At 39.0% G+C, this 14,106-nt stretch overlaps 2 protein-coding genes across 4 annotated transcripts in view; one reads left to right on the top strand and one right to left on the bottom strand.

The window, feature by feature from the left end:
* VPS26C (VPS26 endosomal protein sorting factor C) overlaps positions 1-1,033 on the top strand; it is a 26,356-nt gene extending 25,323 nt beyond the window's left edge. The window contains exon 8 of one of the 2 annotated variants that reach the window (XM_042460063.1): positions 413-1,033. Coding sequence is in view for 1 of the 2 variants with exons in the window: in XM_042460060.1 (XP_042315994.1) it covers positions 413-480 (68 nt within the window). In the remaining variant the exon portion in view is untranslated. The remainder of the gene's footprint in view (positions 1-412) is intronic. The other variant, XM_042460060.1, reaches the window with a different exon arrangement.
* Positions 1,034-1,648: 615 nt separating this feature from the next.
* The window catches only part of TTC3 (tetratricopeptide repeat domain 3), an 89,406-nt gene continuing 76,948 nt past the window's right edge, over positions 1,649-14,106 (bottom strand). Inside the window, exons 40-46 of one of the 2 annotated variants that reach the window (XM_042460057.1) lie at positions 12,521-12,608; positions 11,447-11,551; positions 9,559-9,980; positions 8,245-8,362; positions 6,819-7,052; positions 4,657-4,743; positions 1,649-2,546 (exon numbers count right to left, since the gene is read on the bottom strand). In XM_042460057.1, coding sequence (XP_042315991.1) covers positions 2,439-2,546; positions 4,657-4,743; positions 6,819-7,052; positions 8,245-8,362; positions 9,559-9,980; positions 11,447-11,551; positions 12,521-12,608 — 1,162 coding nt within the window. In that variant the 3' untranslated portion in view covers positions 1,649-2,438. Of the gene's footprint in view, positions 2,547-3,897; positions 4,266-4,656; positions 4,744-6,818; positions 7,053-8,244; positions 8,363-9,558; positions 9,981-11,446; positions 11,552-12,520; positions 12,609-14,106 lie in introns of those variants that run through there. The other variant, XM_042460058.1, reaches the window with a different exon arrangement.

Here is a 14,106-nt window from a genome sequence, read left to right as displayed (position 1 = left end):
TTTTTTTTATTTAATTCAGATGTATTTCAGTTTTGTTTTTTAGAGTATCTACTATTTTCACAAATAAGTACAGGCAGATGCTGAAAGTAATCCAAAACTGTACAGTAGACCATCAAACCAACTTGAATTTATAATTTGAACACTATGAAGTATAGTGATGCGGTGCAGGATGGGGCTTACTTCAAAGGATAGTTTCAGGTACCAACTTTGTCAAAATATCTGCTGTTCATGTATTTTTGACTGTTTCTATATGAACAAGAAAAGGGCTTTAGGCAACTGGTTTGCCAGTTTCTGTAGAGAATACTGAACTAGATACGCCTTTAGCATGATCCAGCATTATTTTAATGTTCTTAAGGCACATCATTCAGAAGAATAATCTCAAATCTTAACTATAATTTTGTTCTTTTGACAGGCAGCTTCTCTTCACTTGAGCATATTGGCCAAGAGGAGTGTGTTTGGGGGATGCAACAAAGATACTAGACAAGGATTCCTCTGCATGCCAGCACTGCCAACATGGACTAGATGAAGTTAATCTAGTTTAAAGAACTGGAAAGTTCAGTTGGATAGATGTAACACAGTTGCTTCTATAATTTAAAATTCTTAAAAAATGAGATCTTGTGTTAAAACACAACTGTTTCCACAGGAAATAGGATTATAGAATAAATCAAAAGTGAGAAGAGACCTTAACTCCCCCACTCCAAGAATTTATTATGAGGATTAAGTTTATTTGCTCACATTGAGAGGGAACTATTAGCATTTTCTCATCCGATGGACAGCCAAATAAACATTCTAGTACTATGGCTTGAATCTAAAAATGTCCCTTCCGAAGTACACGGCATCTTCCACACACACAAGACTTTTAATGCTGGAACAGCATGAGAAAATAAATCAAAGGGTGTATTTTCAGTGGCAGAAGTATGATACACTCAAGCCCAAAACACAATGCAGAAATAATCCAGTTCAAGACTGCTTTAACTGCCCTGCCTCAATGCAAGGGAATCCTAGGGACTGTAGTTTATTGTGGCACCAGAGCTCTCTGACAGAGAAGACTAAATGTCTCAGAATATTACAGTTCCCAGAATTCCCTAGCATTGAGCCAGGACAGTTAAAGCAGTCTCAAACTGGATTACTTCTGCAGTGTGTTTTGGACCTACTGTATGTCTCTTTTAGAGACCTTGACAATAATTCATCCACAAGCATTGGTTCTTTCGTTCTGAAAACTCTTGTTTATACTTGAATCAAGTATTAACTCAGTGTAACCTTATAAATTTACAACATTAACTCTACAAAATAGAAACAGTTTTTGAAAATAAGATTAGTGGGCCTTTGGTATCTGCTGGGGTTTTGGTTCCAGGACCTCCTATGGATACCGAAATCCATGGATGCTCAAGTCCCATTAAACACAATAGTGTAAAATGGTGTCCCTTATATAAAATGGCAAAATCAAGGTTTACTTTTTGCAATTTATATACAGTGGTACCCCGGGATACGAATGCGCCGCCTTACGAAATTTCCGGGTTACGAAAAAAATCCATTGAAAAAAACTGTTCCGGGTTACGAAGGTTATTTCGGGTTACGAAAAATTTTTTGGTGCTTTTCGGCGCTTTTTCGCACGAAATCGCGGCTTTCGCTATTAGCGCCTATGGCTTTTTCAGCTTACGAAGATTTTCGGGTTACGAACGCGGCGGCGGAACGAATTAAATTCGTAACCCGGGGTACCACTGTATTTTAAAAATGTTTTCAAGCTGTGGATGCTTGAATCCGTGGATATTGAAAGCTAACTGTACTTTTCAGTTCAAAGATGTGTTATACATCTAGTAGCCTGTAGAATCAGCACGATCTTGTAGCACCTTTGAGATTAACTGAAACTAGGAAAGCTCATGCTGTACTTTTTAATGTTTGAGTTCTTAAAAACCTATACCTGCAATCTTCAAAATGGTCTGCAGCACTGAATGCCTGGCCTCAAGAAGGGGGTCACATGTGAGAATTAATAATGATCAGGTCCTCAGTTTACTGAACAGTGCTATATACTTGTAACCAATCAACAACTGTATTCAAAGACTATAGAAACATATTTCATAATTAATTATTTATTAATGCACTTTTTAATTTAAAGAAATAATATCCATTGGGCAAATTGTGAAGATTATCTACTTGTTTTGCTATGATGAAATGAATATATGTTTTCCTTATATATGCAATTAACGAGAATAAAAACAATTTGAAATCCCATAGGAGTAGGTGACTCAAGGGGAGAAGTAGTTTGAGTAGCAGTTAGGGGAAATGGCAGTATTTGTAACATGTACTCATTGTACTTATCATGTATTGTACTTATCATGCAATACTCCACAAATATAAGGAGCATACTACACAAAATCTTAATCATGATTCTAAATGATATGAATCACGTTTTCTTGCTAATTTGTGTATTACATCATCTAAGGGGTTCTATTTCGTCCAGGAAGTTCAGGATAATCTTCAGGCAACAGAACATGCTGGCGACAAGTTGGGCAAGTACTGTGCTCCTTAATCCACGGGCCAATACACTGTATAAAATATAAACAAATCAATGTGAAATGAACATCACACACAAACACATATACATATTTTGGTAATTACAGTTTTCAAATGTGCTATGTAGCCATATGTGAGAATGGCTGTGAATCTTCATCACATATATAAAAACTGAATGTTTGGAGATAGGCTAAACCCAAATTGCTGTAACCAGGCCTGAATAGCATACGGCCTACTGTACTGAAAAGTTCACATTACCATGTGATCAGGGTTATTAACTGATGATAATTTGCTTTTTAAACATTAGTGTCACTTTTAAAATACTTGACTCGAAAAGAACTTACAATTTGATAAAATTTACCACTGTCTGGTAGAAAACACTGAGCCTACTAATAGTATACACTACAGATGTATTTAAAGTCCTGACCAACACTTATTTTCTACAAACAAAAGTTCAAGCTACTGTAACATCTTTCCTTTGCCTTTATCCTTCCTAAGCCAGGACTGGGGTCGTCCAGATCTCCAGATGCTTATGGACGGAAACCCCAATATCCTTCAACTGGGCATTCTAATTTAGGAATTAGGAGTGTTTGAGTTCAAAAACATCTGAAGGGTACACAGCCCCCATCCTACCCAAAACTACTGCACATAGGGAATAGATGTATACATTTATGGCCATTTCATATGCTTATTTGGCTTTATGCAGGGATTCAAATACAATTGTATTAAAGGACTTCATAAGCAGAAGGTATGACTCTCATTAGAAAAGACAATGATGTCAGGGAAGGTAGAGGGCAATAGAAAGAGGAAGACCACATTCCAGATGGATAGACTCAATAAGGGAGACAGGAGGTGGTGGGGGGGGGGGGGGGGGGGAGGCTTGGAGACGTCTCATTCACAGGGGCGCCATGAGTTGAGGACAACTCAAAGGCAGCTAACAAAACAAATTTATTTGTTTATTTAATAAATATGCCACCTTTCTCCCAGACAGGGACCCAAGAAGGCTCACAGATAAAAACAGTTTAAAACTACAATAAAACATAAAATCTGGAATATGATGCACAACACGGGGGTAGGAGCATGGATGTTATACGGTAACAAATCTATCTATTAGTACAACAGATCTAGCTATCTATTGGTACAACAGCTGTTGACTGTGCTTGTGAAAACTTGAAAAAATGCCACTGCACATGGATAAGCTACAACAACAATAATATAATATTTATTTATTTTCATTATGCTTTTTCACAAAGGAATCAAAGCGGATTCCAACAGTATAAATAAAACATCAAACAATTAAAAATTACAATTTAAAACCCCCAAAACCCCAACCCTCCCCCCAATCATAAAGACAGTGATCAACCCATAAAGAGATTAAATATTTAAAAAATGTAAAACTGTCCAATAGGAATACACTAAAATTTCAGGCAGAGATTAACACAAGAAATGAACCTTCGGGGGGGGGGGAACGGGGGCAATGGTATCAATCAATCTTGATATCATATCAATAGAGGGGGGAGGCCAGTCTAATGGATCTAATAGATCTAACCTAGTCTGGAAAGGCCTACTGGAAGAAATCCATCTTAATAGCCTTTTTAAAGGCTTCCAAAGTGGTAATATTGTGGATCTCGTCTGGTAGGTCGTTACAAAGCCTGGGAGCGGCTGATGAGAAGGTCCTCTGGGTCACCGCAGAGAGTCTGGTCTTCTTAGGTTGTAGTCATATTCATGACGAAGGATGGTCTGAGCTACGTCTTCACAGTACAGAAAAAGAATTCTGTGTTTGCTAAACTGTGATTGCTTTTTCTTGATGTTAAAAAAAACTACTTGGTATGTTCCAGGATTGAGCATGAACCATGAAAATAAAATTCCAGGGCAAGCAAAGGACTTGAAAGCCTGGCTGGTTCACTGGCACATTTTCTACAGTATAACCCAAGGGTTTTTGCTCAGTTATGAGTCAAATCACACAGTACTTCCCTTCAGATTTCAAGAGGAACCATGACCTTCCCATGGGAACACACTCAAATGGGAGTGGGTGATCACAAATACAACTGAACAACAGCTGTCCACTATCAAGGCAGTGTACAAATGCACAAGCCACTGAACTAATACAAGTTAATGTCTTGGACTGACTTTTCTACTTACCAGTTTATGAAATCTGTGCCCACAGTCTAGCACGTGCAACATTTCTGAACTTAATTCCTCATGACATATTACACAGGGATCATTATCCTATAGAAACAAATGCATTTACTGTGACTTAAAAGCTACTTTCAAATTTCATGATTGTCACTGCGCAGATATGAAAAGAAGCACTGTTCATGAATTCACACAACTCACTGACAAAGCATGAATTGTACATGTATAAATCCCCAGAAGAGAGTAAGCGTGATTACAACACTGGACTACAACTCTGAAGATCAAAGTATGAATCCCTGCTCAGCCTTGGAAACCCACTGAGTAACCTTGGGCAAGGCAACACTCTCAGTTCACAGGAGGGTAGAGGCAAACCCCTTCTGAATAAATCTTGACGAGAAAACCGAAATGGTTTTAGAGTTGCCATACATCACAAATGACCTGAAGGTAAACAACAGCAGCAGCAAATAGGGTAAATCAGCCAAAAATGCCTCTTAACAGCTCAACTGAAGCTGCCACATGATGGCTCTCAACCTTTGGTGCACCAGAAAATTTGGAATATAACTCTGAGAAGATTCAATCAGCATAGCCAAACTTCAGTGTCTGCAAGCTGAAGTCCAAAAGAACTGGAGGACAGACACTTGCTCTACTTTCATTTCCCTTCTACAAACTATTTCCTTGGAAAAGTCTTAGGATCCTGCCCATTAAGGAGCCCTGATGGCGAAATGGTTAAATGCTTGTACTGCAGCCACTCACTCAAAACCATAAGACTGCAAGTTCAATAGCAGCAAAAGGGCTCAAGTTCGACTCAGGCTTGCATCCTTCCGAGGTCGCTAAAATTAGTACCCAGATTGTTGGGGACAATTAACTTACACTTTGTAAATCACTTAGGGAGTCCTTAAGTGCACTGATAAGGTATAGAAATGCATTTGTTATTGCTATTATTTACAGTGCTAAAATCTCAGCAAGATATTTACAGTGGTATTTTTAAAACAGGAACTCCAAGCTATTTAAGTTGGAGTTTACGTTTATTTGGTTGTCGCAGACAAGCCAACAATAATCACATTCTTTGCAAAAAATAGTAGTATAAATCTGTGGCCTCCTAACAAATACCTATTTGAATTACAGGCAGCATGCTCTACAGAGGTTTCTATTAAAAATTTTAAAGTTAATAAAACCTAAGCAACTTACTATTTTTAAAAAACATTTCAAAGATGCAGCCATTTGGCACTTCCAGAAACTCACTCCATGACGGTTACACAACAAGGTGACATACAACAAGACAGGCTTTGGGTTGCAGCTGAATTGTGTATCGACTGGAATCGGTTCGAAACACACTCCTGGGGTTTTGATTTGGTAGTGAAAACAGATGGACTCTTGTGCAAGGCACTTGCAAGTACAGAGTGTGCAAGACAGATGGTGTTGGTGATATCAGTTGCAATGACAACAGGGTTGCCAAATTAGACAACTGGAGAGGGCTCCTGGACATTTCATAGTTGTGTAGAAGAGGAAATTTCCCCCAGGAATTGTGAGATGATTTCAAGACATTCCTTTTTTTGCACAACTGTTAACGGCAGTTAAACAGGAACTCTAAGCTATTTAAGTTGGAGTAGGAACAAATAGGAGAGCTAGTGCGGGGCAGTCATTTGAGTGTTGGGACTATAACTCTGAAGACCAGAGTTTAAATCCCCATTCAGCCAGGAAACCCCCTGGATGAACTTGGGCAAGTCTCTCAACCTCAGAGGAAGGCAAAGATAATGCCTCTCTGAACAAATCTTGCCAAGAAAACCCCTTATGGGATCAGAAATGACTTGATGACACACAAGAACAACAAGGAATAAAACAGGCCTCCAATTTTCCCTAAGAACCCAAAACACTACTCTTCAGCAGATTTCTACTAAACTTTTGAGAGCATTTAAGTCTTGAAGATCTGGATCTTCCTAGAAAAGGTAGATGGGGTGTGGGGAGGAGAGGAACTATACTTAGAAAATCAAGTCGAAAAGACTCTGAATTTTAAAAAAACTGATACATTTACTTATGCTCTGATATTAATGACAACAGGTACTGCCCACGTTTTCAAGTCTACTCTACAGGTTTGAAGGCTATAGTACTTACTTCCAAAATATGCCTTACTAAAAGAATCAGAAATTATACTAACACAAAAGCCCTACCATGTCACTTGGTTTCTTCCATTTAGATTTTGAGGTTCCTCCAACAGTTTTCCAAGGCATCTGAACTGACTGAGGAGGGAGAGTTGTCTTTTTGATGTTTTCATTAGTAACTCTAGACTTTGCTAGGTTAGGCACGTTTCGTCCTGACATCTTCAATACTTTCTGAATCTGATTTCCATTCTGTCCTGAAGCACCGGAGGATGGCTTTTCAATTTTCCCTGAAGAACAAAGAACCTTAAAGGGAACAGAGATAATGGAAAGATATTGGTAATATTCTCTTCATGTACACCCTGTTCCTCCACTGCTCGTTGTTCACAAAGAGAGATTAGAACTGTTTAAAACAGCCATCTCAAATTACTATTTAATATGAAAACTAGAGCACAAAGCAAATAAATACAAAGTAGAAGAACAAACTAGATTACTAAAAAGGATTTAAAATGCCAATCAAAACATATCCATTGCAGTGTTGTTTGAAGACAATGCAAAGAACACATAATTTCCCCAGCAAGACATTCCAGAGTCTCTGAGGTACAGTGGAAAGGACTCTACTCCACATTCACCCCTCTATAGATTAGAGATCTGCTCCTTTCAATTTGTCATTTCCACAGGAGAGAAAATACAGTCACTTCTCACCCTGCTGCACACATTTCTTTTGAATATTGTGCAGTATTTGAATATTCCTTCACAAGAGAGATGACCGCTCCCATGGTAGAGATCCTCTCTGAACTGTCCCATTCTCCCCTGGACAGCCACTGTCCAGGGTGGCAGGAGGAGGAAGGGGGCAGATGAGAGAAGAGCATGACAATTCTTCTCAGGTGCCCTTCACACATCACTGGTTTCTCTTCAGCAAAACTCAACCCAGAAAGATCCCCAAGAAGATGTAGCTGATTTGATGGCACAACCATTAATTCCCTTACTAGAGGTGCCATCTAATTATTCCTCCAAAGATCTTCAGCATTATTTATGATATTTGATCACTTTTATGCAGTCAGCTTCATTGTAAGACAAATTTATGGTGGCCACAGAATTTTGAGCTATGCTACAAGGTACCATAGGTATGTAATTAATACAAGCCTAGCTGGTAGTCCTCAGTATGTAAATAGAAGTTCAGCCAGAAAATCTGTTAGGCTATAAAATATACCATGTTGACATAATTCTGTCTCTCCTGTATCTCAAACACTAAGCAAGTACTTTCAACACTGCTTGTATTCAAGCTATGCTGGAAATATTGTGAAGACTGGCTATGTAGTTAACCTACCTAAAAATAGTTTCTGTGAGAAAATATTCCCTAAGTCCAACCATAATTTGTTTACACAATATACACTATATATTGGACCTTATTGTTAATATCCATATTTGAAGATGAAAAACTGCCATAAAACCTCACAGTATTTTTGTTTATGGACCAACTTTGATGGAAAATTACCTTCTTCTTGTTTGGATGATCTAGAATAAATTCTGTTACCCTGCTAAGCAGCTCATCTGTGCTCAGCTTATTCTTATTCTTGACTTTCACTTCTTTTATGAAATTCTCCAGGTCTGAACTGTAAAAGGTGAAGAGAGGAGTTTTATAACAGTATAACTTCTACTTTCAAGAACTTCACATCTTGCAAAAAACAAAGCTGCAAATTGGGAAACACAAAAGTTGTGTTACTTGGCAGTTCAAACTTTTGAAATCACATGTTAAAATGCTATCCAACTGTTTTTCATCACTATAAAGCATGCTAGAAATAACAACAATTACAAAATTCTTATTCACCAATTTCCCACTTTAGATAAAATAAATGCAGCCCTTACTTCAAGTTCAGAAAAACACTATGTAACCTAACAAGTGTTAAGGAATGCTGAATTTCCCACAGTTGTTACAGAACAATAGTTCGCAAGCATCAGGAGCCCATACTCTGTAAACCAAGGGTGGGATTTCTGAAATCCTCTAGATATTGTTGAACTGTAGGAGTGGGGAATGCTGGGAGTTGTGGTTCAACACTCAAACCAAGAGAAAAATATTCAGCTTAACTACTGAACAGCATTAAGGTCCTTTGGAAGTATGTGAAATTGGGAAATGTCAGAAACTGGTAACATAATTTCAGCATAAGTCCCACTGATGTTCAAGACTTAAGAACTGGAAAAGGCTTCAGAAAGCCCAATACTATTTTTATTGAACTGTTTTTAACTGCTTTTTATCCTTTTTAGGTTCAATCAGAATCTCAAAGTGAAACTCTACTCAACTTTGACCACCACGTGAAACCAAAATGTGGATTGTGCTGCCTATAGAGTCTGAAACTTTGTTCCTAGGGAGGTCAGAATAGCTCCTTCCTTGCTGTCCATCCAGCAGCAGGGTAAGACTTTCATTCAAATAGGATTTTTAAACTGAAGAAGGAAAGGCTTCAGAAAGCCCTCTACTATTTTTATTGAACTGTTTTAACTGCTTTGTATCCTTTTTAGGTTCAATAGTTCAATTATTTTAATACTGTAAATAGTTTAAGTCAATTTTAATGTTGATCTTTATGTTTTTTATACTGTACTTGCTTTAAACTGTAAGCTGCCTTGAGTCTCAATTTTGGGAGAAAGGAAGGTATTAAGTGAAGTTAATAACCATATTTTTCACTTTTGAAGTGTACATCAGAATACATTTTATAATTTAAAATCAAGGACAATGTGGCAGTCTTAATTAGAAAGAGCATCATACAACTGGGTTGGGAGCAACCAACTTCCAACACCATTTCCCATGATAAAATACCTTGAATGGTGTGGAAATATAGTTCTAAGTTGAGCAATGATATTTGTAGATGCTTTTGGAAGTGGCTTGCTTATAGTTTTGACCTGATCCAATCCTCCTGCTGTTGGTGGTGATTCCTCTGGAGTTCTGTATTGTAGATGAATGGCCTGGACTGATTTTCTAGAGTTTTCTGGTGAGTCAGGTAGGCATACGTGATCAGAAAGTGACTGTGCTTTGGATTCCAAGGATGTCTCTCCAATGTCTTTCTTTGCAAGAGGAAGCCTAGGACCTTTACTAGAAGTTTTGATTCCAGGCTGTACCGTAATCGCAGAGTGCACAGGATCATTATCATCAGTATTGGAAAATGCAGAAGACAGGTATGTAGCTGTAGCTGAATACATTACAATAGCTGGATCATTAATGAGAGGCCACTCACATGTTGCCTAGGAAAAGGAATATGTCAGTAAGATGAAAAATATATATTGATGTAAGACTTTCAAGCATTCCAAACATGCTTTTGCCATTTCAGGGATTTATACTGGCATCTTCCTGACAAAAACTGAATGGTAATGACAAAAAGGCACTATTTCAGCTTCACTTACCGTATTTTCCGGCCTATAAGACGACTTTTGAACCCCTTTACGTCTTCTGAAAAGTTGGGGGTCATCTTATACGAATATATAGGCTTCGGAGGCCGGCTCGAAGGGGCGGCGTGAGCGCGCCCAGCACCGGCCTTCTGAGGTGTCGGAGGCTGGCCCTATGGGGTGGCGGGCGCGCGCCCAGCGCTGGCCTTCCAAGGCCTCGGGTGGTCTTGTACGGCGAGTATATGGTAAACTGTATATTTTTATTTAAATAGTTGGGGGGTCGTCTTATACGCCCCGTCGCCTTATACACCGGAAAATACGGTACTTTCTCCAGGAACTCGTGTGCATTCATAATGCAAGGATATGGAGAAGAGTTTAATGAAACATTCCCTCTCCCCACATTCTTATAAGCTGCCAATATATCTGCAGAGCAATACTTGTAAGTGTGCTGAGTGGTTTAGCACATCACTGCCTTTTATTCTGTTGCAAAATGGAGTATTTAGTTAACCTAACCCTCTTCCCACCTTAATGCCCCTAAATTTAAAGTTGCTGTTGCATTCATTGCAGGCACCTGGAGAGAAGGTGAGAAGATGATTCTTCACACACTTTTATTACCCCTCAGGTCTTTGAGGCAATGGGGTAATAATGCCAGAAACCAGCTCCATAGGAAGCCCAACACTAGGGAACCATTAAGATAATCGTGCAGTGGCTTTTGTATCCCCTTCCACATGGACTGTTCATGGCTCGATTCTGTGCAGCTGACATTGCTACCTGTAGACAAATCACTAAGGACCAGAATTACTGTTAAAAGTTGGAAATGGGATGCTAGAAAATAGGTCTCTCCGTCCTGGTGTGAGGTGCTACCTGTCTAGATGTACATTTGTGTTTTAACTGATTTTATGTAGATGTACTGGTATATTTGTAAATTTGCTTTTACTGGTTATTATTAATATATTTTTGAGATACTTTGGTCAAAGATCGTAAAGAAAATTGATTGATTGATGGAATGTTCTCACATATATCGAAAGTTTATATGAAGAAGATGCGAGTTCTGCATTTTTAAATGGTAAGCTACTGGCCACTGTAGGCTATATTTCAGAGGAAGGAACTGGCAAAACCACCTCTGAGGTTTCCTTGCCTAAGAAAAGCTTAGGAAATTCATGGGGGTCACCATAAGTCAACAGGCAACTTGAAAGCACACAGACACAGATAGACAAAAAATCTAGACAAAACAAATGCCTAACATTTTTAATGCTTAAGATCTGTAATGGTAAGAATGTAATGGTATATTTGCTTCTGATGCAAACCAACAACAAAATACTTACTGATGACAAACCACTAGGAGACTGAAGTTCTGCAATTTCCACCATAGGGATATCATTTAGAAAGGCACCATTTTTCACCTTACGAATTCTTTCTTCAAATTCATTCTACAGAAAGAGGGAGGCAAGGACACTGAGATTTGACCTCTCCAGAAATGATAACATGCTTAACATTATTACCCAGTGGATGACCAATAACAACAAATAACAGGGCAACTGAGCTCTTAGATTGCTGTTCCCAGTGGAATTATTCCAGGCCTAATATGGACTTCACTAGCTCTGTCTAGAAGTACAATCAGCCCTCAATTTACATGGGGGCTAGGGGTGCAGAACCTCATGCAAAAAGAGATTGCCTACTTCCATACAATCCGCCCTGTGTTCTCAGGTCCTCTGGGAGGAACTTATTGAACCCTATAAAGACCAGATTGACTGCAACCTCCTAGAGGACCTTTTCTGCAACCACTCCCAGCCTGTGGAATGGCCTGCTGGACGAGAGCTGTCAAATTACCAATCTAGACAGCTTCAAGAAAGATGTTAAGACAGATCTCTTCCGGCAGGCCTTCTCAGAATAAACTATTCGGCCATGAAATGACCCACCCCTATATATATGATGACTGTGCCCACCGTTATTGTTTTAACTGTTTTATGTAATTTTAACTTTAAACTGTTTAATTCTTTTTTTTGGGGGGGGGGGATATTTTGTATATATTATTGTATTCTTTTAATATTGTAAGCTGCTTTGATTGCTTTAACAAAAAGCGGAGTAGAAATAAAAGTTTTATTTATTTATTATTATTAAAAATGGAAAAACCATGAATACCTCTAAGTTTCCCAAACCACATTTGTGGCCTGGAAAAAAAATAGGAAGTTATATTTTATTGTAGCTTACTGTCTTACTCATGTGAAGGGAGAAACAAACAGCTGTTTGAGGATGCACAAAGCATGATCGTATCTTGAGTGATTCAAACGTGGACCCTATCAACCGCCATGTATCAACAAATAAAGTTAATTCAATTCTACCAAGAAGAGAAATGCATCAGAAGCAATATTTTAGAAAAAATAATATAGCAGACATACCTCTGTGTTTCTAATTTCTTCCTTAATGTTAGAAATAAAGGTCTCCCAAGAATCAATTTGTAATTTTGACTGAGGCACTGTGGAATGGCTGAAAAGACACAAATTATACCATGGTGATAATCTGAAATTAAGAGCACCTATGGGAAAAAATTCACCCAGAAATTAAAGTAACTATTTTAGCAAGAGAAAATACTTGAATTTTACCAGTCAATCATATAATATTGCTGGGACAAGGGCAAGTGTATAGCTCCTAAAATGTTAGGTGTGTCATCAGGATAATTATCAGCTAATAGGAATGTTGGAAGATGTTGTCTTTGTAGGTAAATAGTACAAATCTTCAATGGAGTACAGTGCGCCCGTGTCATACGTGGGCGCGCTGTACGCGGCTTTCAGCATATGCTGAAAGCCATGTGGGAGCATGCAGGGTGGCGTGTCTTATTCAGAAGAATAAGGTGTGCACCCACTGTGCGCGCGTGCCGCTGGGGGTGTGTGTGTCCGGAACGGACACCCAACATAAGCCAAGGGCGGACTGCACAAGAATATGAAAGTATGTCATGGTGAAACTGAGTGAGAGAAGGAAGTCTTTTTTGACAGACAGCATTGGTAGCTACAGCTACAAGACCATAGCATTAATTTCCCATGCAAGCAAATTTATGCTTAAAATACTGCAACACAGACACCAATCACATAAGGAGAGAGAAATCCCAGATGTGCAAGTGGGATTCAGAAAAGGTAGAGGCACTAGGGATCACACTGCAAACACACAATGGCTAATGGACCACACCAAGGAATTTCAAAAGAAAATCAACATATAATTTATAGACTATAACAAAGCCTCTGACTACACTGATCAGAAAAAACTATGGAATACTCTTGAAGACATGGGAGTACCACTGTACTTGACAGTTCTGATGAGAAACCATACTTGGGACAAAAGGCCACTGTCTGGACTGAATATGGAGCAACAGAATGGTTCCTGATTGGCAAGGGGGTTAGGCAAGGATGCATTTTATCACCCTACTTGTTCAACTTGTACGCAAAAAATATATAGTGGGCCCTTCCCTTACGCGGGGGATCCATTCCGGACCACCCTGCGTATGGGGAAATCTGCATATGCTCGAATCCCATTAAAGAGAATGGGGCTCGTGCCCATGGCACAGTGCAACACACATGCCATTACCCTTTCCAGGGTGCGCTGAGCCTTCTGACATGACTTTCAGTGTATGCTGAAAGCCGCGTACGTCATGCCCGCATATGACACAGGTGCACTGTAGTATGAAGAGCAGGCTTAGACTCAGAAGCAGGAGAAGTGAAGATAAGAGGAAGGAACATCAACTATCTAGATCCAGGATATGAGGATGACACAATATTGCCAGTGGAATATTGGACTTGCATGGACTTGCAACAATTACTGAGGAAGGTCAAGGAAAAAGTACAACCGCAGGCTTGCTGCTGTAGATGAAGAAAACAAAAATAATGACAATGGAGGACCTACATAAATTCAACTTAGGCAATAAAGAAATTGAGATAAAGATTTCTCGTACCTTGGATCAAACATTGAACAGAATGGAGTTTGCAGTCAAGAG

This window comes from Sceloporus undulatus, chromosome 3 (assembly GCF_019175285.1).
Source record: "Sceloporus undulatus isolate JIND9_A2432 ecotype Alabama chromosome 3, SceUnd_v1.1, whole genome shotgun sequence".
Classification (NCBI taxonomy): Eukaryota; Metazoa; Chordata; class Lepidosauria; order Squamata; family Phrynosomatidae; genus Sceloporus; species Sceloporus undulatus.
The sequence above is the reverse complement of the archived record's forward strand: the minus strand, read 5'-3'. Positions and strand labels throughout refer to the sequence as shown.